Consider the following 22,834-nt stretch of genomic DNA (forward strand, 5'->3'; position numbering starts at 1 on the left):
GATTACTGGCTCAAGCGTTCTGTCAGTTACAGAAAAGTCTGCAGTGGGATGGGTGGGCTTTTCAGACAATCAGAATGGTCGAACCATGGAGACTAACGCCAATTGGCTGATGGCAGCCAATCAGAATTAACAGAACAGTCTGAAATACCAGGCTATTTCAGCCGTTCGCATTGGTGTTCATCAGAAAACGTCTCCATAGAGATCTTCTAATTGCCTGACGCCAGCTCACTCACAGTCCACCGTGCCTCACCAGATGTTTTCAGTTTGGGGAGATACGGCAACCTAAGACGTGGTTTTTCTGTTTTCAGGGGAGAAACATTTTTTTTCTAGTACGCATCTGAAGTGGAATCAGATTTTTTTTTGTCTACAAACTATACCACCGGTGACATCAGGGCAGATGTTGCCAATTTCTATAAGAAATGTAATCCCATTCAGGGTTCCCGCAAGAATATTACTAAATATTACATAAAGTCAGTTGTTTGATTACCCAAGACTGAAAACATCTTGCGCGTTTAGGAGTCGCAAATTTTGAATCAGATGACTGACATTTTATATTCGTAACATAAAGGCCAGTGCTGAGGAGTACACGAACAGAACAGGTGATGACTTAAACCACCCTGACACCTGGAGCGGAATGTAACGCGATTGTGATTTTCGCACAATATGAAAGACAACACGCGGAAAAGGTAATCCTACAACTTGTTTCATATGGTATCACAGTGTAATTTCATTCTTCGTTTTGCAATATTTACAGATGTGTAGCGGTCCCATTGCGAAACATTTCATCTTTCTCGGCTAAAAACAAAACCAACTCAAAGACATGGCACATTTTTAAAAGAAGAAACAGTATCTGCTGAGGAATGCAGCAGAAAAGATGCATTCACCATGACAATCTGCAGACCACGCACACCTTCTTCAGGTTTTTACTGAAAGCATTTACTGTCCAAACGAAAGCACAAGCAGAAGCAGCAGGCAAGCACACTGACCTATGACAAACCTATGACTGTAGGCAGTTCCATAATAGTCCATGGAGAGCTACAATTTAAAATCTAACCTGGTTAGTCAACTAGCAGGGTTAGACTGAGACGGAAAGTAGTCCCGGGCACCTAAGTGAAAGTGGCTCCCATAAGTGAATTATGTAGCTAAACGTGGCTCGTGTTTGCAAACTGGAGAAGTTTTGAACTTGTAAAGATACGCTGCGCAAGTGTTTTGCAAGCTAGGCAAGGCTGCCTGGATTTGTAATTTAAGAGAAATCAACAACAAAAATCGGCCCAGCAGTCCATAAAAGAGGCCCACAAACAGCAAACAAAAGGTCCCACATGCTGACCTGTCAGACCAGCCTGCCTGGCACTGCCTGGCTGCCCTATAGGCCCGCCCGACCCTATCAAGTAGTGTTGGGAGTTAGCATTAATACTGTAGTGCATGGCTCCTAACCAGCAGGCAGTGCTCTCATGGCTACTTGTAAGTACCCCAGAGGCTTCCTGTTCCATTTATTAGGGTTGGAGACTAGGGTTACCTTGAGCTCTTAGGCTTCAGGTGCATCAGAAGGTTAATTCGGTTTCCTACTACTGGTCCTTGTAGTCCAAGAGGCTGGTGTCCTGTTTGGCTCATAGTACCACACTAAGGGGGCAGAAGGCGGGGGGAGGCTGAGTGGCGGTGACTGCAATAGTTCCCAAATTTTGTCAGCGTGTCTTATCGCAATGGGAGCAAGAGGCTGAGATGAACCGGCCATACTGACTCACTTTAGCGAAGTACTCACTCCTCCACGGGACGGGTGCGGAGGACGCTGCAGGGCCGCTGGGGTGGATCGGATCGTCTGTGTGCAGTGGGGTGGTGCGGCCCCTGCAGGTGGAGCACAACGGGGCTGCACACGGCACGGCAGAAGGGCCTGCAGTGTGTGGATAGCAAGGGTGTGCGCTGAGCCAGCTCAAAGCTTGTGCCTCGAAGCCAACCCCTCAGAGTGGTGCCGGAGGGCTCTGAGATGTGTAGATTGGCATGGCGAATGCGGTGCCCGAACACATCAATTCATCTGAAAACAACTCATTCGCTCGAAAGTACTTTCATTAACAAAGCAGAAAACACAATAAAATAAAAGGAAAGAAAACACGGTAAACCATTGCAGAGAGAACGGTCGCATCTTGTTCTTTAAAATCCAGTTCTTTTTGTCTTCATCTTCGGCATAAAATGCATCGCATCCACCTAAAAGAACTTTCAAGCCATGGAATCCGCATCCTAGGTACCCATCAAAACATCTGCAGCCGGGAGGCATGTCGAGTGCAGTCAAAGGTTGCAATCTTTGTAAATCCATCAGGTTTCTGTCCGTGAATTAATATTTAACCTATTTACAGACACAGGCCTCAAATAAATAAAAAAATCTATTACCATCAATGATAGTAATTGTCTCAAACAACTGCTGCTTTCCAAGTCTTTTTTGTATCCGAACACTGATAATGCACCCACAAACGCCTGCCTGGGACAGGGTAACACAGAACTGATGATGAATTTTCAGCTCCACTCATCGCCTTGCATCGTTGCAGAACTGGCAATGGATTCCCCCAGTGATGTCTTTCACAACCCCCTCTTTAACCAGTGTTTGTAAGAGCTTTGTTTCTTGAGTGACGTCATGCGTATGGGACTCCTTCATTTCAGCCATGCAGCGGTCATCATAGTAGTGCAATGGTGAGCCGAGTTGGCTAAGGTCGTATCCGAATCCTGCCAAACTCACTTCGTCGCATAAATGGGTCGCCATGACAACGGCTGTGCATCCCAACGTGGGCACGTTCTGAAACAGAGAACAGAAAACAGGCAGGTAAAAAAGGAGCGGATACATGCCCTTCCCTCCGATTCCTAACAGCCTTTTTGAGAAGCATCTTGTTGAGGGTAGCAAATGGCTAGCAAGCCAAATATATTCCCAGATTCTTTTTTGTGCTAACACAGGCCCCGTTAAGGGTTTGCAGGTTCCAATATGTAAATTTAATCAATACATTATTTATAAAGCATTGCTCTGAACTGAATGTCCTCAAGAAGCGTTGTGGGGCCACGTTACCAAATCTTGGCTAACAGATGATCATGTGTGATTCCCAGCCTAGACCCAGCCGAAGGGTCTCCAAAAGGCGTCATGAGTTTTGGGACTGCACCTACCACATGGAGGACGAGACACCCAATAACGAAGCAGCGGGTTCACCTGCCGATTCGATGGGTGCTGCCTGCGCAGAAGATCAGTATCCGAGTGCCTGCACACCAGAAGGCCCCTCTCTCTGTTCATGGCTGCAAGGGTGAGTGTGCACCACTATGTTAAGGAAAAGGGAGTGGAAGTAAGTTTCAGAAAAGTTGAGGGTTTGTTTCTGGAAGGGACGACTAACCTCTGGCAGATGATCTAGGGGACCGTCTTCTGAAGCAAGCGCTGTAGGACAGCCAAGACATCTCTTACATGCATACTATGATTGCTCTGACAAAGATAGGAGGGAAGGTGTAGAGAAAAGGAAAAAAGGGTTTCCACTAGGAATAATGGAGTTGTCATAAAGGGACCTTTAACCTACTATTAAGACTGTCTCTCCTGTTCCCAAATTGCATGTGGATTCCACCACAAATCATCAGAAAAAAGTAGCGGTTAGAAAGGCAGTTCAAGGTTTCTCAAGATTCCTTAGTGCCAAGCATACACGTGGGGCAACCGGTGGTGCCAAGAGCCCTTCCTAATGGTGAATCAGCAAGTTGTCACTACCAGGCATAAAACCCTGCCCTTCTGGATGCCATGCTTACTGTCCCTAAGCACGTTATGCAATGTAAGCAAGGTGAAAGCATCTGTTCCAAAAACCATCTACCACTAGTTACAAGAGCATTTAACCCAGGCAGATCCTGCTGTCACTGCCCAGGGGAAATATGATGCACTTGGTGAGCAGAGGATCCCTCAGAATCAAAACACCCAATTCCAGAGATCCAGAGACTTAACTGCACTGTCAAATCAAGTCCAGCTCCTTAACCAGGTGCAGACGCCCAAACCACCATTGAAGAGGTCAAGTACTTCTTCTCAAAAGGTGCAGGGCCTGGGATCTACTGTTCAAGTGACTTACACAGAGTATTTGAGCTCAGCTCTCCGAGGGCTCTCTCTGTTGCAGACCCAATGCGACAAAGACCCTCTTCAGACGGATTCTCTGCCCACCCGAACCCCACCGTGATTCAGTCCAGCTTCTGTACTAGGAAAGTGGCTACTGAGGAGAACACCATCCATGCAGCATGCTGTAAGCCTCAGTGCTGGAAGAAGCACAGGAGGCAGATCTCTCCAGTAATGTCCCAAACTATCAGCTTCAGTACAGATGAGAGGTTACGACAGAGGGTGCACAGTATGCGATTCACCCTGGTGGTTCACTTTCGTGCAAGGCTAGATTTAGTACTAGTTTCTCTGCATTAGCGGTTGAGCTCGCAGGAGTCTGGCTTTGTACAGGTCCTCCATCGCTATAGGCCATTACACGGCAGCTGTCCATCCTTACAGGTCGTGGACTTTCTGATGGACAGGTTGGCTTCATCCAATCCTTCAGACCTGAAACAGCTGGAGAACAGGACACTTCCATCCCAGTGCCATGTGGAGATTTTGTCTCTGCTGTTCTCCATTCTTTCTGTGTGCTCCCACAGCTAGATGAAAACCAGAGACATTTCCACTGCCATTATTTCCATTTCCAACTACATCAGCTGGCTCTTCAGGGATGGACAATTCCTCTGATTCCACCTACCAGGCCCTCTGCTGCAAGAGAGGAGATCCATCTGAGAAACTGACACCGGTGACCACAAGGACCTGTACCTGACAAGGCACTATTGTAACTCCCCCATCAAGGCAATGCAACCCCAGGTTCTCAGACAGGACCAGCCAATTGTGAAAAAGCATTTATGAAATTTCAAGTTGTTAGACACAAGCAATGGGTTCCCAAAACGGTATAGTCTTCTGGAAATCCCTCAGCCTGAGGTGGTAATTTCCCTTTGAAGAGGAATGAAAATGTCACTTACCCAGTGTACATCTGTTCGTGGCATCAGTCGCAGTAGATTCGCATGTTTTGCAATAGCTCGCCATCTGGTGTTGGGCCGGAGTGTTACAAGTTGTTTTTCTTCGAAGAAGTCTTTCGAGTCACCGAGTGACTCCTCCTTTTGTCTCCATTGCGCATGGGCGTCGACTCCATCTTCGATTGTTTTTCCCCGCAGAGGGTGAGGTAGGAGTTGAATTGTAGTAATAGTGCCCATGCAATGGAGTGACTAAGTATGTACCTATTTAAGGTTGAGATGATACATGTACAAATAGTTGAAGGTAACTTCCAAACTGCTACAGGCTCCCGGGGAGGCGGGTGGGCACATGCGAATCTACTGCGACTGATGCCACGAACAGATGTACACTGGGTAAGTGACATTTTCAGTTCGATGGCATCTGTCGCTGTAGATACGCATGTTTTGCATAGACTAGTAAGCAGTTATCTCCCCAAAAGCGGTGGATCAGCCTGTAGGAGTGGAAGTAGTTTGAAATAATGTTCTTAATACGGCTTGACCTACTGTGGCTTGTTGTGCGGATAACACGTCTACACAGTAGTGCTTGGTGAATGTGTGAGGCGTAGACCATGTGGCTGCCTTACATATTTCTTGCATTGGGATGTTTCCTAGAAAGGCCATGGTAGCACCTTTCTTTCTGGTTGAGTGTGCCCTTGGTGTAATGGGCAGCTGTCGTTTAGCTTTAAGGTAGCAGATTTGGATGCATTTAACTATCCATCTGGCTATACCTTGTTTTGATATTGGGTTTCCTGCATGAGGTTTTTGAAATGCAATAAATAGTTGTTTAGTCTTTCTGATGTTCTTTGTTCTGTCAATGTAATACATCAATGCTCTTTTGACATCTAATGTATGTAGTGCCCTTTCAGCTACGGTATCTGGCTGTGGAAAGAACACTGGAAGTTCCACTGTTTGATTTAGATGGAACGGTGAAATAACCTTTGGCAAAAATTTAGGATTGGTCCTTAGGACGACCTTATTCTTGTGTAGTTGTATAAAAGGTTCCTGTATTGTAAACGCCTGAATCTCGCTTACTCTTCTTAGGGAAGTAATGGCAATGAGAAATGCCACCTTCCAGGTTAGGAACTGTATTTCGCAGGAGTGCATGGGTTCAAAAGGTGGACCCATAAGTCTAGTTAGGACAACATTTAGGTTCCATGAAGGAACAGGTGGTGTTCTTGGTGGTATAATTCTCCTAAGGCCCTCCATGAATGCTTTAATGACTGGTATCTTATATAGGAAAGTTGAATAGGTAGTCTGCAGGTATGCAGATATTGCTGCAAGGTGTATTTTAATGGAAGAGAAAGCCAGGTTAGATTTTTGTAAGTGAAGCAAGTAACCCACTACATGTTCTGGAGTTGTGTGTAATGGTTGTATTTGATTAATATGGCAGTAGCAAACAAACCTCTTCCATTTACTTGCATAGCAGTGCCTGGTGGATGGCCTTCTGGCTTGCTTTATGACTTCCATACATTCTTGGGTAAGTTGTAAGTGCCCGAATTCTAGGATTTCAGGAGCCAGATTGCTAGATTCAGCGATGCTGGATCTGGGTGTCTGATCTTTTGGTTGTGTTGTGTCAACAGATCTGGCCTGTTGGGCAATTTGATGCAGGGTACTACGGATAGGTCTAGCAGCGTTGTGTACCAGGGTTGCCTTGCCCAAGTTGGTGCTATTAATATGAGTTTGAGTTTGTTTTGACTGAGTTTGTTTACCAGGTAAGGAAGGAGAGGGAGAGGAGGAAAAGCGTAAGCAAATATCCCTGACCAGTTCATCCATAGGGCATTGCCTTGGGACTGTTTGTGTGGGTATCTGGATGCGAAGTTTTGGCATTTTGCGTTCTCCTTTGTCGCAAACAAGTCTATCTGAGGTGTTCCCCAGAGTTTGAAATAAGTGTTCAGAATTTGGGGGTGAATTTCCCATTCGTGGACCTGTTGGTGATCTCGAGAGAGATTGTCTGCGAGTTGATTTTGGATCCCTGGTATAAATTGTGCTATTAGGCGAATTTGGTTGTGAATTGCCCAACGCCAAATGTTTTGTGCTAGCAGGCTTAACTGCGTGGAGTGCGTCCCCCCTTGCTTGTTTAGATAATACATTGTTGTCATGTTGTCTGTTTTGACGAGAATGTATTTGTGAACTATTATTGGTTGGAAAGCTTTAAGTGCTTGAAAAACTGCTAGAAGTTCTAGGTGATTTATATGCAGTTTTGTTTGATGTACGTTCCATTGTCCTTGTATGCTGTGTTGATCGAGGTGTGCTCCCCACCCTGTCATGGAAGCATCTGTTGTTATTACGTATTGTGGCACTGGGTCTTGGAAAGGCCGCCCTTTGTTTAAATTTATGTTGTTCCACCACAGAAGCGAGAGGTAAGTTTGGCGGTCTATTAACACCAGATCTAGAAGATGACCCTGTGCTTGAGACCACTGTGATGCTAGGCACTGTTGTAAGGGCCTCATGTGCAGTCTTGCGTTTGGGACAATGGCTATGCATGAAGACATCATGCCTAGGAGTTGTAATACCATCTTTGCTTGTATCCTTTGTGTTGGATACATGCGTTGTATGATGGTGTTGAAATTTTGAATTCTTTGGGGACTTGGAGTGGCTACTCCTTTTGATGTGTCTATTATGGCTCCTAGGTATTGTTGTACCTTGCGCGGCAGAATGTTGGATTTTGTGAAGTTGACGGTGAACCCTAGTTTGAAGAGGGTTTGTATGATATGATTTGTGTGATTTGAGCACTCTATTAACGAATGGGCCTTGATTAGCCAGTCGTCTAGATATGGGAACACATGTATTTGCTGCCTTCTTATGTGTGCAGCGACTACCGCTAGACATTTGGTAAAGACTCTTGGTGCGGTTGTTAATCCGAAAGGCAGTACCTTGAATTGGTAATGTATTCCTTTGAATACAAACCTTAGGTATTTCCTGTGCGATGGGTGTATTGGTATATGGAAATAAGCATCCTTGAGGTCTAAAGTTGCCATGTAGTCGTGTAGTTTTAGCAATGGTAATACTTCTTGTAGTGTGACCATGTGAAAGTGGTCTGATTTGATGAAAGTGTTCACTATTCTGAGGTCTAGGATTGGTCTCAGCGTTTTGTCCTTCTTTGGTATCAGAAAGTACAGTGAGTAAACTCCTGTGTTTATTTGTGTGTTTGGCACTAATTCGATTGCATTCTTTTGCAATAGTGCCTGCACTTCTATCTCCAGGAGATTGGAATGATGTTTTGTCAAATTTTGTGCTTTTGGTGGTATGTTTGGAGGGAATTGTAGAAATTCTATGCAATAACCATGTTGGATAATTGCTAGAACCCAAGTGTCTGTAGTGATTTCCTCCCATGCTTTGTAATAATGACTTATTCTTCCCCCCACTGGTGTTGTGTGGAGGGGGTGAGTGACATGTGAGTCACTGTTTAGTAGTAGGGGTTTTGGGGCTCTGAAATCTTCCTCTATTCCTAGGGAATTGCCCTCCTCTATATTGTCCCCGAAAACCTCCTCTATACTGTCCCTGGTAACTGGACGGTGTTGCTTGGGAGGTGCTGGCTTGTGTGCTCTGACCCCGAAACCCCCCTCTAAAGGGTGTTTTACGGAATGTGCTGTAATTCCCTCTGCTCTGCGGGGAGTAGAGTGCGCCCATGGCTTTGGCAGTGTCCGTGTCTTTTTTGAGTTTCTCAATCGCTGTGTCCACTTCTGGACCGAACAGTTCTTTTTCGTTAAAAGGCATATTGAGAACTGCTTGCTGAATCTCTGGTTTAAATCCAGACGTTCGGAGCCATGCATGCCTTCTGATAGTTACAGATGTATTAATTGTCCGTGCAGCTGTATCTGCAGCGTCCATGGAGGAGCGGATCTGGTTGTTGGAAATGGTCTGTCCCTCCTCAACCACTTGTTTTGCCCTATTTTGTAGGTCCTTGGGCAGATGTTCAATGAGATGTTGCATCTCATCCCAATGGGCTCTGTCATAGCGCGCAAGTAGTGCCTGGGAGTTCGCGATGCGCCACTGGTTTGCAGCTTGTGCTGCGACTCTTACCAGCTGCATCGAACTTGCGGCTTTCTTTATCTGGGGGTGGTGCATCTCCAGATGTGTGGGAGTTGGCCCTTTTCCTAGCTGCTCCTACAACGACAGAGTCTGGTGGCAGCTGTGTAGTGATGAAAGCCGGGTCTGTAGGAGGCGCCTTATACTTTTTTTCCACCCTTGGTGTGATTGCCCTACTTTTGACCGGCTCCTTAAAGATTTATTTTGCGTGCCGGAGCATACCAGGGAGCATAGGCAGGCTTTGGTATGAGCTGTGGGTGGAGGAGAGTGTGTTGAATAAAAAATCATCCTCGACCTGTTCTGAGTGGAGGCTTACATTGTGAAATTGTGCTGCTCTAGCCACCACTTGAGAATACGCGGTGCTGTCCTCTGGTGGAGATGGCTTCGTAGGGTATGCCTCCGGACTGTTATCTGACACTGGGGCGTCGTATAGGTCCCATGCGTCTTGATCTTGGTCACCCTGGCTCATGGTGGTGTGAGCTGGGGAGTGTGATGGAGTTTGTGCTGGTGAGACGTTAATCACGGGCGGAGGAGAGGGTGGTGGGGTAACTCTTTTCACCACTTTTGGTTGTGGTGTCTGTTCAGTTTGGAACTCCAACCTTCTCTTTCTTCTAATAGGGGGAAGGGTGCTTATTTTTCCTGTCCCCTGCTGTATGAAAATACGCTTTTGCGTATGGTCCACATCAGTTGATTGTAGCTCTTCCTCAAACCTATGCTTTTGCATTTGTGAGGTTAGCGAGTGCTCTTCTGTATAAGAGCCTGAAGCTGGGTCGGTTGCAGTTTGTTTCGGGACCGAAACCCTGTCTGCGTCCTTTTTCGGCTCCGAGGTGACTTTTTTCTTTTTCGGGGCCGAAACCTGTCGGCGCCGATCTTCTTCGGGGCCGCTGTCTCGGCGTCGAGCCGTGTCTACACCGGCATCTCGGTGTCGATGCTTGTCTCCAGCACTTTCTCGGTCCCGAGAAGGCTGCGTGCCGGTGTCTCGACCGGAGTCGGACGATCTCGGCACTGTTTGGGCCTTTTTCGGTGCCGACGGTCGGTCACCGAATTTATGGGTGGAGCCATGGCCTGGTGGCAGTGGCGTCCCCTGGGCCTTGTAAATCTTCCTCTGAGTGGTTTTCGACATCTTACTCACGGTTTGTGTATCGTCGAATCCTTCGGAGTCTGAGTCTTGGATCGAGAAGGTACCTTCCTCTTCTTGTTCCTGGAACTCTCGGTGGGCTGTCGGCGCGGACGCCATCTGAAGTCTTCTGGCTCGACGGTCTCGGAGTGTTTTTTGGGACCGAAACGCACGACAGGCCTCGCAGGTGTCTTCACTGTGCTCAGGTGACAGGCACAGGTTGCAGACCAAGTGTTGGTCTGTATAGGGGTATTTATTGTGGCATTTGGGGCAGAAACGGAACGGGGTCCGTTCCATCGGCGTTCTTCAGCACGCGGTCGGGCCGACCAGGCCCCGACGGGGGATCGAAAAAACTACCCCCGAAGGGCACCGGAGCTCTTCGATCCTTCGACGCGGTGTTGAATCTAACTACGCCGATCCCGAACGCAACAATACCGACGAAAATCTTCCGAAATTAGCTATCTTTCCGTTCCGAAACTCGGACGACAGGAACACGTCCGAACCCGATGGCGGAAAAAAAACAATCAAAGATGGAGTCGACGCCCATGCGCAATGGAGACAAAAGGAGGAGTCACTCGGTCCCGTGACTCGAAAGACTTCTTCGAAGAAAAACAACTTGTAACACTCCGGCCCAACACCAGATGGCGAGCTATTGCAAAACATGCGTATCTACAGCGACAGATGCCATCGAACATAATATTCTCTTATATGGACAAAAAAGGTAAAATATATGACGATGCACTAGAAGAAAATAGTTCAGTTTCATGTCTGAGAGGTCAAAGCCATCATGGCCAGCTACTGTCTGCAACTCTGGTATTATTTAAACCACAATGCCTCCATGCTCCCGGACTGTACCCTGGAAGAGTACCCATTCATGCTTAAACTGGGAAAGAAAGCTGCCGTGCTGCACTGAAGGCTCACAAATGGTTTTAGAGGACCTCATGGCTCAAGTATTTGAACATGGAGCTTGAAGCCTCGGATAAAGTACTCTACAACCCCACTGGAGTTAGCTTCATCAAATGACATTCATTACTCCAGTAATACAAGAGTGGCATGGTCATGGCCAAACCACTCAGTGCCATCCACTCTGACATCCTTCTGCTTTGTTTATTCCAGCAAGCAAAGGCCTTCAATGTTTCAACCTGAGTTGGACCAACTTCTTCCTTTGGAACCAGGCAGGAGAGGAAGAGACATTTCAGGGTTGAGGAATAGCCCACCCCATCCCAAATTAATACCTGGAATCTCAGTAACTTCTGTGGGCCATACACCTTCCTCTGCACCATCTCAGAAGGCTCACTCCATGCCATTGGGAAAATAGGAATGAACTAGGCTTTCCCTTCACTACCACAGCTCGACTGGACACAGTCCACACAATCTGGTCCACGAGTATTGCAGTCAGCAGTCCAAGAACCTTTACAAAACATGGGGAGGCTTTTCTCCAAGAGCTATATAGTGAGTCCCACCTACACACAGAGGGCAGGGAGACCACTACTGCTTATAAGGAAAAACTGAGAGGGCTTTTCCGCTCAATGAGCTATCCACTGGTTCCCTGCAGAAAGGCAGTGTTTGCATAGGAAACCTTTGGACTCCAGCCCGGCAAAGGCCTCCTTTCCCTAGAACATAACATACATCAGCTAAGCAGGTGGGGCATTTCTGTGACTAGCTTTGCAAAGTCCATTCGAAACACCATCCATCCATCTTTAGTTGCATACTTAGACCAACATGTAAGTCTGTAGCTCAGTCACCACTGCTTATGAGTGACAGTGCTTTTAGGGACAAGTCAGATATGCCCATGCACAAATGTTTGGAGTCAAAGGCATTTTGAAGGCCCTCTTTCCAATGCAGAGATGATGTTCCACACCGGTATTAACATGATCTCCTTTACATCAAAAATTAAGGGGAGCCAACTTCAAACAGCACTTCAACAAGGTATGTTTCTCCTAGTCTCCCACATTGCAGGCACCGACAACACAAAAGTGGACAACCTAAGCTCTGCATTATAACAGTTATGGGAGCAGTTTCTCAGTCCTGTAACAGGTTGATAATGGCAAAGTCCACACTCCAAAAGCAATGCTAACGATTCTTTAATTCGTTACAAGACAGAAAGGCCTGCCACAGTGCTGCAGTTAGGCTCAAATTAGTCTGTATTCTTTGTGCCTATTTCCCTTATTCTTTGAATACCAAATTGCCTCCTGTTCAGCATTTTAGCTTTCCTTTTTCATCTTGAGTCTTACTCCAAGTGGAATTTTATAGGTCCAAGCTATTACCACTCCTGAAGCTCTCCGTTCCCTCGGATTCATGCCACCGTAGCCCTCATCTCTTCATTCTCAGTCTAGGACAGACCGCACACCAGATCTGCCTAACACCTTGACATTTCTCTGGTACAACATATTGTGTTTCTATCACAAGCAGGTGCCTGCATCCTCCTCTGACAATTTCCACACCCGGCGTTTGCTCCTACAAGAGGCCAAAAGGCTAGGTTTGTCTGAAGTATGCAGTGATCAGTACTTACTTAGAAAAAGGATAGACCACCAGTTATATATTTTTAGCTCTAATGGAACACTGGAGACCTTATGGACATTTAAGTATTTCACGCAGATCCAGCTTATATTTAAGGAATATGGAGGTTTCTACAATACATAGTTTATTTCTTATTGCTGAGGAACGCTAATTATATGGCACCCAATTAATCTGCAAGAAAAATGTACCCAATAAATAAGGAATTAATAAATCATTTCAAGTTAGTGCACATCTTGTGCAACCGCTACAGCTAATAAATTAACTAAAACACAATTCAAAAGCAACCATCATACCTTGTCCCAGCCCCACCATATATCCCGAGGTTCCGGATACTGAAGTATATCAATGGCGGTCTCTTTGATGATGAGTGGATTAAGAATCCGAAACTGCTTCGCTTGTACTGGAATGTTCTCAGCCACCTGCTTCCAGAAGAACATCCGGTTCCACATAGACTAATGTTGCAAGAAAAGAAAAAAAAGTAATGTATCTTTTGTTCTTTTCATAACTTTTCTACATATGTTTACCATATATCATAGATCAGTTATATACTGTTGGAAATTGCCCTTTCTGCAGGGTTATCCCCACACTTTTTGCCTTTCTCCTATTTTTCGGACCCTCTTTCTGTTGGCTTCTGGACTCAGGGCGCTTTACCAATGCTGATCAGCGCTAAAGTGCATGTGCTCTCTCCCCTACAACTAGGTATATCATTGGTTTACACCTGTTTGGCTTATTTAATTTACCTGCAAGTCCCTTGTAAAGTGGTGTACCATATACTCAGGGCCTGTAAATTAAATGCTGCTAGTGGGCCTGCAGTGCAGATTGCGCCACCCTCAGAAGTACCCTTTCAAATATGTCTCAGGCCTGCCACTGCAGGGCCTGCGTGCACGGTTTACTGCCAGACTGACTTGGCAAGTCAAACTCCTAGCCAAGGTCTAAACTACCTTTTTGCTACACCTAAGTCACTCCTAAGGTAGGCCCTAGCTTGCCCTAAGGGAAGGGTGCTGTGTATGTAAAAGGTAGGACATATATCTTTATGTACTACATGTCCAAGTAGTGACAATCAGCCTATTTAGTTTCTCACTACTGTGAGTGCTGCTCCTCTCATAGGACTTCCTTGGAAATGCCCTGACATCTGTCTAAGTGGTATCTTCTGATCTATGAGGAACAGTGTGAGTATGTTTGGAATGGTAGTGAGAAATCCTGTTTGTTGGTCTAGGTCAGGGATACTCAAAGTACGGCCCGGGTCTGACCTTTAAATGCGGCCCCCTTGTGAATAGCAGCTGTTCACTTGACAAAGCAGAAAAGAAATCAGAAAGCTGTGAAATGAACATGCTTTATTTACATATTAACCAAGTGGCCTAGACAACTAATCTTTAGGAACACATTTAGTTTTAAAGATATCTTGCACTAGACATGTAAGAACAGGATAAACTGTCAGCAAACTTCAAAAAGGTGTTTAAATGCATGGGCGTTTTATCTTACTTTGCGCCCCCCACTGTGCCCACCTTCCATCACCCCCCTAATCTCGGCCTACTGCCATCAGTGCGGCCCTCAGGCATGCCACAGACAGTGTTTTGTGGCCCCTGGGGAAATGTTTGCGAGTACCCGTGGTCTAGGTGGATTTTTTGTAAACATTGTAGAAATGCCACTTTTAAAAAGTAGGCATTTCTCTGGGCTTATAACTCTAGTGCTTTTGCAGCCTGACTCCAATACACGTCTGGGGCAGAGTGACTGCTCAACTTGGTGCATACTTTCCCGACAGCCATCCCACAGGAGGGGCTTGGTGTGACAGAAGAGGCATCTGCATACTGATAGTCTTCCTGGGCTGGGAAGAGGGAGGGTCGTTCACACCTTACATGTCAATAGGCTGTGTCCTGCACTCACACAATGGACTGATTACCTCCTACTGATGTCTGGAGACAGGGCTGGGTTGAAAGGGTGTTGTGCTTGACTTGAAAGGACTCCTTTGAAGATACCCCCCTGAACGAAGGCATTTTTAAGTATAAGTAGAAGGGGCTTGCCCCCTGATTTTTAGAGCACTTTTGTGAACTAGGACTGAACCTCTGTTAGAAGGACTGCTGAGCTGCAAAAGGACTCATCTGGACGGCTCTTTTTGTTGCCCTGCCGCCTGGTGTCTGCTGGGTGGAGCAAAGGACTCATCAGAATTGCTTTTCTGCTTGCTGCCCTGCTGAGCAGCTGCCCCCTGGCCTGGGCTGGCATGGTTAGACTGTCTATAGGATGCCACACTATCTGCCTGTAGGGTGCTAGCTTCCCCGCCCGCTGTTGCCTGCCTTTGTGTCCCCCCGAGTGTCTCTGTGGAGCCCAGCGAGTGTAGAGCACTGGGACCTGCTTCTTGGACTCTTTTCAGCTATAGTGCGTGGACAGCACTTTATTCTCCGACTTCCCCACAATGGGCCCAGTGCGGGAGGGGCCTCAGCTTGGCAAGCGCGGTGCCTCTTTCTGTAGCATATCAGAATTCCCCCCAGAGCGGCCCCACTCTCCTGTGCCGGCCCTTGGTGGCGAATGCATTGCCTCCTTGCCACTCGTCGGAATCCCCCTTGCGGGGCCCTACTACCACCAGGGGCAAGCCAGGAGCTCTGATCGCCTACGCGCCTAGCAGGAGGGATGCTTTTGCGAGGACTTCAGGAAATGTCAGCTGGCCTCCCCCTCTGGAGGGATTTGCTGCACAACTGCTTGCACGATCCAAAAAAGAACAGCTGGAGCAGTGGCCGTGCTCACAAGGGGCAGGTTACCAGGTACTGTGACGACCGTCACTGCGGGCAGACGGCGAAAGTGATTTTGAACGCGGAGGGCCCGATGACATCTTCCTCCGCTAATCTCTGTTGAGTGTCTTTCTGTCTCACCGGCTATTACACTATAAGATCTAGAAGGCATGAACGTGCTCTTCTGTGACACCATAATTCTCTCGAGTTCTAAAGCCAGGTACTGCATTAGGCTTATTACCTACACAGGCGTCTTGGAGTTCTTTGTTTGTTGCAGGGTTGTTAGATATCCCCTAACATGAGCCCTGGGGGCTCGCAGGGATAAATTTGACTACAATGGCCTATTGATTACTGAGGGGGTTATGCAGATTATTCACGCCCTTGGTGCTTATGATGTCCTTTTGATAAGTCAGGGATTCTCACTCATTGTCAGCTGCACGAATGCCCTCCGTATTCACTGTAGAATGTAGTAATGTATGAGCATTGCATTGCCAGGGACCCAAAATTGGCGTAGTGGGCATGGTATTATGATTTATGGCATTCTGGACCATGTTCTATATATAAATACACTAGTTAAATATATTTTTTCATACAAACACTGTGTGGAGTCTCTTTTGTGTGTATTTATTTTGTCACTAGTGTGTGTGTTGAGCAGATGCTTTACCCATTAACTCTGAGGATAAGCCTGACTGCTCTGTGCCAAGCTATCGGGGGGAGGGGGACCACAGGTTATCTTTGGTGTGTAACTTACTCACCCCGACTAGAGTGGTGGGTTCTGCCTGGCTGAGGTGCACACCCTACCCAACTATAAACCCCATTTCCTCCCTCCAGCCTAAAGCCAGGGCAGACCAAGCAATACATTGATGGGTGTCCCTGCTTAGGGCGCAAGAACGTGGGCAATGGCTCGCAACTGCAGGGGCAGCACTTGCCAGTTCTATACCACTCAGTACCCAGTTGAATCCCTCTGTCTGTGCTCTCAGAACGTACTAAGCTAGCAGCTGGGGGAGCCCTTCTCTTCATGGGTGGACCCCATCTGTGAAGCACTTAACTGTAACCTGCTCACAGATGCATCCCAGTAGGCAGACAGTACCACAATGGCCAGCAAAGTGATGTGGCCCACGCCACCCCTTGGGCCCGACTTCTGTTCCCAACCCAAGGACAACCCTGTCCATAAGGACAGCACCCACTAGAGGGTACAAACAGCTTTGAGTGTCAAGAACCAGGCCCCAGACCATCTGGGGTCTCTGTGGTTTCTCAGAGTGGGGGGCAATAGGCTGAGGTGCATCGCATCCTTTCTCCACACCACCTCCCACCAGTTCAGGGGTCTCCTGAGACTGGTCCCTCAGCCTAAGGTTTGTACCCTCAGGCTGGACAGGAGCTAGGGACGAGGCGTTCCTCCCCTGCCCCTTCTGCCTGCGGTTCAATACCCTCCTTTTGGGAGTGGTAACCCCAGATTCCAGAACTGTCAGGGCGCTAGCATTCGACTCAGAGCTACTCTGCCACTAGTCTAACAACACAGGGTCTACACCCTTGGGCTGAACTGGGGACAGGGGAAGAGTCCTTCATCCACCTGCCCCTCCCTCTAGAGTTCCATACCCTCCCACCAGGAGTGGTCTCCCCAGAAGACAAAACTGAAGGAATGCTTATAACAGCTGCCCCTTCCTCCAGGTCAGGGAAGATACCCTAAACCTGACTCTCCAACCCAGGGTCTGTACCCTTAGGCTGGACAGGGGTCAGAGGTGAGTCCTTCCTAGGTGGGGAGGTGCGGGTGCACAGAGAACAGTACCTCTCAGGTGCCTTCCTGAAGGCAGTGGGCTTCCTACTCTACAAGATAACCACGGCCGCCCGCTAAGGTACCACGGGCCGGCTAAACAATTCCCCTGGGGCCCTCCTCCAGCAGGGACACAGCCCAGGGGCGTCAGCGGAGTTAGCAGTGCGCTTCCCTCCGCGTCGGGCGGCTCACCAACCTTTCCCCGGCTTGCCTCCCACAGACCGTGAACCAAAAGAAAAAGGGACTTCCTCGGCCTCTCACACGGCTCCTGATGATATCCTCAGTCTGGCATTACCCGGATACAGAGATCACAAGCCTGACAGCGAATCAGAAGGCCCAGGCTCCACACAGCTCCATTTGCGGTACGTTTGTGGTTCCCCATTATCTGCTCACAGGCTTTGCGCAGGACTCACCCCAAATCCTACTACCTTCATTTGCTAGGGTGCATTATAGGCATTACTAGCTCACAGGGGTCATAGAGTCGATAATCAATGCCTAATTACCACCTGGCTACCTTGTTCACGCCCCTTAGTGGCCTCTCCTTTTACCTTTTCACAACAGCGAAAAAAAGATACTAAATCGTTCCCATAGGCATCGAGCCTCTCGTAGGAAAACATTTGCTGTGAATGTAAGGTAATCTAAAGACTGCCACAATCCCAACATGCAGAACACTGACATCCCCTCAGTTAATTTTGGTCTGCTGAAGGATAGATATGCACATCACTGCTTCGATTGCTGTGGCTCCTCCATGCCGGAGGGAAGTTTGTTCAGGAAAGTATTTAAGATACCTGTGGCAGAGAGCTGGTATAACAGGCAAGCAATATTACTGGGGATGTTTCTCTGACTAATGTTCCGTACTGTTTCTCTTTAATGAGAGTAATGAAAAAAACGTATTAACAAATGGAAAATAGTTTAAGTGGAGAACCCAAATCAAGGAAGCCCACGCGCTTTCAGTCTTGCGGAATATTCTACAAATTTTATCAAAAACTCTTAAGAGCTGTTAACATTTGGTCTGCTTTGACAGGCGCCAGAATCTCTTACCCAATACATGAGTTGTGGGAACAATGGCAGAATGCAGCAAAAAGACACTATCTGATATAACTCAGAAAAAAGGCTCTTGTTAATGCATTCATAAATGCATGGAGAGAAGGGGAGGCACCTCCAGTAAAGTGGCCAGAAGAAAATTCAAGTACAGAAGATATTCACTTGGGAATGAGTAACAAAGCCATCTTGCTGGAAACAAGCATAAAAACACTTGGAATTGGAAATAAAGTTACATCAAAAAAGTGTTAACTCCCTTTCACAAGTCATAAGTTTCATTACACAAGTATTGGGACGAAAGTCCTCCACAAAGCTTTGATTCGGGTGTGCTGCCCTGGTCTTGAAAGATGGTGGATATCAGTTTGCTTCCCCCTCCCCCCCCCCCCCATCAAGCTCAATAATCATGTATGTCCACTGGAGGTTCTTCCAGAACATTGCATTTCTGCATTTTATCAGCAATCTTGCAATGGGTTTTCTGTTAATTTACAGTTCTAACTTGGCGGATTGCCATAATAGACTGTAAATTAAAAGTAAAAAAATACATAAATATAAAACAGTGTGCACCAGTGCAAAGGAAGTGAGTGGGTTGGGGTGAGAAATGTGGAGCATTGGGAAACAGGTGAGGGGATGTCAAAGACAACACGCATGGGGGCTGTAGAAACACTTAAGATAGACAACAAAGCCAACCAATGATGATCACTTGGTTGAACCAAAGTCTATTCAAATATAGGTTATGAATTGGAAATAACAGGCCTTCCAACAATAGCTAAAGACGTCTTATAAACTCCCACGAAATACAGAGCTTACTTTGCAAGTACATCCTTTTTCTCCATTAGCCATCGGATAAACCTGCATTGGGTATTATACGGTATAGCATTTTTCAAATTGAAAACAATGTAAAAACAAAATTGCCAATGATACGTTTAGGCTTGATAACTTACTAGCGATTCATTTTTCAGCATTGCTTGAAGCCAGCGGAAGTCTACACTTTTAAAGAAGACAGCAACAAAGAGGCCATTGTGGTGATACTCCTGCGTCGACACCGGCGCTCCTTCTGGGTAGGTCATCCTTATAGTAGTTTTGTTGCCAACGTCTTTGGCAAAGCCATGTACGGGGGCGTTGTTCAATCTAAAAGAGCACATGAAATGTATCAGTAAAATGCAAATATTTACAATGGAAAAACAATGATCTACACCAGTGGTTCCCAACCTGTGGTCTGGGGACCCCTGGGAGTCCGTGAAGCCTCCTCAGTGGTTCTGCGACTGCTTCGAAAATGTAATAATTTTAACAGATTAGGTCTCTCTTTCACTAATGACCCAGTGGGGGGTGGGAGGATCCTCAGATTCCGATAATGATTCAGTAGGGGTCTCTGGGTTCCAGTATGGATAAAGTGGGGGTCCACGTAAGTCAAAAGGTTGGAAACCACTGATCTACATGTATTTGCCTGGAGGTAAACGTATTATCTCTAAACAGCAAGAGCCAATAAATGGAACTCATTTGGACATTTACAACAACTGCCTATCCACTAACATGGGTTCTTTCAAGGAGGCCTAATCAGCACCGACACCCAATACATTTGCAGTCCTTCTTGTAAATAGGAATGTTGAAATAGGAAAACTGTATCACGCACACAAATTAATCTTTCACAGAAAAACACACAAGTCTTGAAGCTGTAGACGCGCCTATTTCTTAATCTCCAAACTACATGGATCTTGCATGTCTGAGGAGCAGCCACCACCTTCAGGACCTACACGGAGATCTCTGAAGATGCTCTAAGGGAGTCCGACACACTGCATGACCTCTGTTTTAATAGACCACAAACCTAAAAGTAGACAGACATGGTCAGCCCTCCCATCTACTCTCCATAAACCGCTGGGGATTCTGCACAACATGTGTGGGACACTGTATTTATCTTTACGCTACAGACCCCGACATTTCTATGGCAGTCATTCACAGATGGAACTGCGTCAGACGTGGTGGTGGCCCTACTACTCTAGATTGGGTGGCAGCTTCGGCACCAATCTTGATGGAGTAGCCACTGTAATGTGATAAACCCTACAGCAGAGACGTCAAGAACAGACATCACAGAGGCAACTCCTAATAGGATGGTTAGGCCGCCAAAGGCAAATATGGAAGATATAAAGTTTTTCTGGCAAATCTATCTTACTGCTCTCCTCCAGAGCATGCCTTCAGTAACATCTCATATCGTAATCGCATGCAGTCACTAGATAATCTGCTACTGTAATAAGTGAAATGCTTACTGTGTGCTAACTGATTACCACATGCAACAGGCAGCGGAGTAACCCTAGCCAAGGCATATTGATATTTGTGAACAGATTGCTATGAGCTGCAGGAATACCCTTTTCGCTCCCTTCTCTATATCAATCCAGGTTTGGAGGAGCAAAACAGATGTTGGATGCAAATATCATGCAAAATATTTCATGCAAACCTGAGAAGGGCCCAAGGCAGCAGCTTCCATGCTGTGTAGAGCTCTGAAAACTTCAAGGATTTTTCTCTAGCTATCAGAATCTAATACCAAACTCACTGCCCCAATGCTATTACTACATCCCGCGAGTGCTGGATCACCAAGTTTTCGGTTCCTGAAGATGAACCCGTGTGGAGGACAGATGTGCTGATCTATCCGGTGAAACTGTGCACTGATGTGGTTTATTGCTTCATTTAACTTTCTATGAAAGAGAACTCGGTGGGTGAAGCACTCAGACGCTTCGTGTTTCACAAACGTGTAAAAATACATAAATTATTCTTGAAAAACAGTTTTCTCTTAGTCAGAAAGTAAACAAGCATTTGCAATGCAACGGGTCTCGCATTTCTCCGAGTTAGAGCTTTTAGCAGTTGTAAACTCCCAACTGGACTTTTCTTGCCACATTAAATGGAAAAAAAAGCGCGCTCGCGTTGCTACAGTTCACTCGTAGTGAAACCTATCGGCAAAAGTGCAATTATCTACGTAACCGGCAAAAGTGCAATCCACTATGTAACAGGGTTGATGTCATGCAAAGTGCTCGACTTCTGCCAAGCAAGATCGCGCTGCGAAAAAAGATAATAAAAGGTAGTCCACAAACCGGATGGAAAACAGCGAGCCTTGTATGTTTTCAGTACTTGGTCGCTGCGCTCGAGGAGGGCTAACCACTGGAAAAGGCATGATGTATGCATGCCTTCCACTAATGAAAGTAATCAGATTTCAAACGGCAGGCCCACGAACCAATGAAAGCGCCTCGCAAGTAATATGCATGCGCAAGCGCTTGCTAGCGCAGGCTCGAACCTAAAAAGGAAATAATTAGCCTTGCTTAATGTGCTAACCAGTATTTTAGTTTGAGCCCATTAATGCTTGGCATTAAACAAATCCCCGCTAACGAATATAATGGTAGAACTGCCTTCCAGTACCAAGTTAGTATCAGAGAGCAGTGCCAAGCACGTCTGGTGCACAACACCCCGCCAGGCCTTCCTAGAAGAAGTGGAAATGAGCGGGGATTTTGTACCCATCACACATATAGGATCTAATGAGTCTGGGAATAAAGCACTGGCGCTTCTCATCACTTGAAAGTAAAACCTATGAAAAGTGCCGTTCAGCCGACAGGGAAGAGGGCCTATTCAGAAATATCACACAGCCCAATTAAAAAAAAATAAAAAATTACCATCACGACTTTAGAGTGCACTTTTCTGATAGTCTATCTAGAGTTTCAACAGATTAGTAAATACCTCATCATCACTACATATTTACGATGGCGATCCCACTGTACACTGGTATTCAATCAAATGGCTCTATATTCACAGTTCATCTAGGTGACTATAGATGGCGGTACAGAGAACCGTATACAGCAATGAGGACCGGAAGCAGGATGTGGGTATACAGCAATGAGGACCGGAAGCAGGATGTGGGTATACAACAATGAGGACCGGAAGCAGGATGTGGGTGGGGCGGGGAGGTGTGAGAACGCACATAAATCATGCACTGAATATTAATACAAGGCGCACTCAGTCCATGTGATGCTGAACTTGGGAACATATGCAAACAGTGATGCTTCTGGAATAATTAAGAATATGAAATGCACAAGAAAACATCATAGTTTCTACGGTTCTGGGAGCGGTCCGAAGAGGGACAATGTTTCCAGATTCTTGGCATGCACAATCAGAGCGTCTTCAGTAGAAGCATTTGTTTGAACTAATTTCATTTCATAAATATTGGGAAACCTAATAAGGTCCGATTAAGTATTCCGTTTCAGACTGTATAGAAGACACTCTTGTAAACATCACCACTATTCTCACTTTGGCAGACTACAAATTCTTTCAATGTGAGAGAACGGCTCAAGAGTACCAGTAATTTCATCTTCCAGCATTAAGATGATTCGGAAAAAAACATTCTGTGATAATTAAAGTCTTTTCAAAGGTGACGCTAACAAATGGAGTAATATTTAAATGTCAGAAACCACTGCAAAATTGTGAAGAAATGTGCTTGTGAGTGGAAAGATCAGTGCTGGTGGGACTAAATCTGTCTGCGGGCTATGTTCGCTTGGCACCAAATTCACGTACAGAACGTCGGAAATGTATCCTCGAAAGCTTACTCCTACAATTTCTACACCTTTGTGA

General features: G+C 46.4%; 1 protein-coding gene across 5 annotated transcripts in view; it reads right to left on the minus strand.

Annotated features, from left to right (window-relative positions):
• Positions 1-687: 687 nt before the first annotated feature.
• The window catches only part of ST3GAL5 (ST3 beta-galactoside alpha-2,3-sialyltransferase 5), a 248,752-nt gene continuing 226,605 nt past the window's right edge, over positions 688-22,834 (minus strand). For 4 of the 5 annotated variants that reach the window (XM_069204243.1, XM_069204260.1, XM_069204251.1 and 1 more), the window contains 3 exons: positions 19,171-19,357; positions 12,988-13,146; positions 688-2,782 (listed from right to left, as the gene is read on the minus strand). In XM_069204243.1, the coding sequence (XP_069060344.1) occupies positions 2,516-2,782; positions 12,988-13,146; positions 19,171-19,357 (613 nt within the window). In that variant the 3' untranslated portion in view covers positions 688-2,515. Of the gene's footprint in view, positions 2,783-12,987; positions 13,147-19,170; positions 19,358-21,309; positions 21,415-22,834 lie in introns of those variants that run through there. The other variant, XM_069204266.1, reaches the window with a different exon arrangement.

The sequence above is a fragment of the Pleurodeles waltl genome, chromosome 1_2 (assembly GCF_031143425.1).
Source record: "Pleurodeles waltl isolate 20211129_DDA chromosome 1_2, aPleWal1.hap1.20221129, whole genome shotgun sequence".
Classification (NCBI taxonomy): domain Eukaryota; kingdom Metazoa; phylum Chordata; class Amphibia; order Caudata; family Salamandridae; genus Pleurodeles; species Pleurodeles waltl.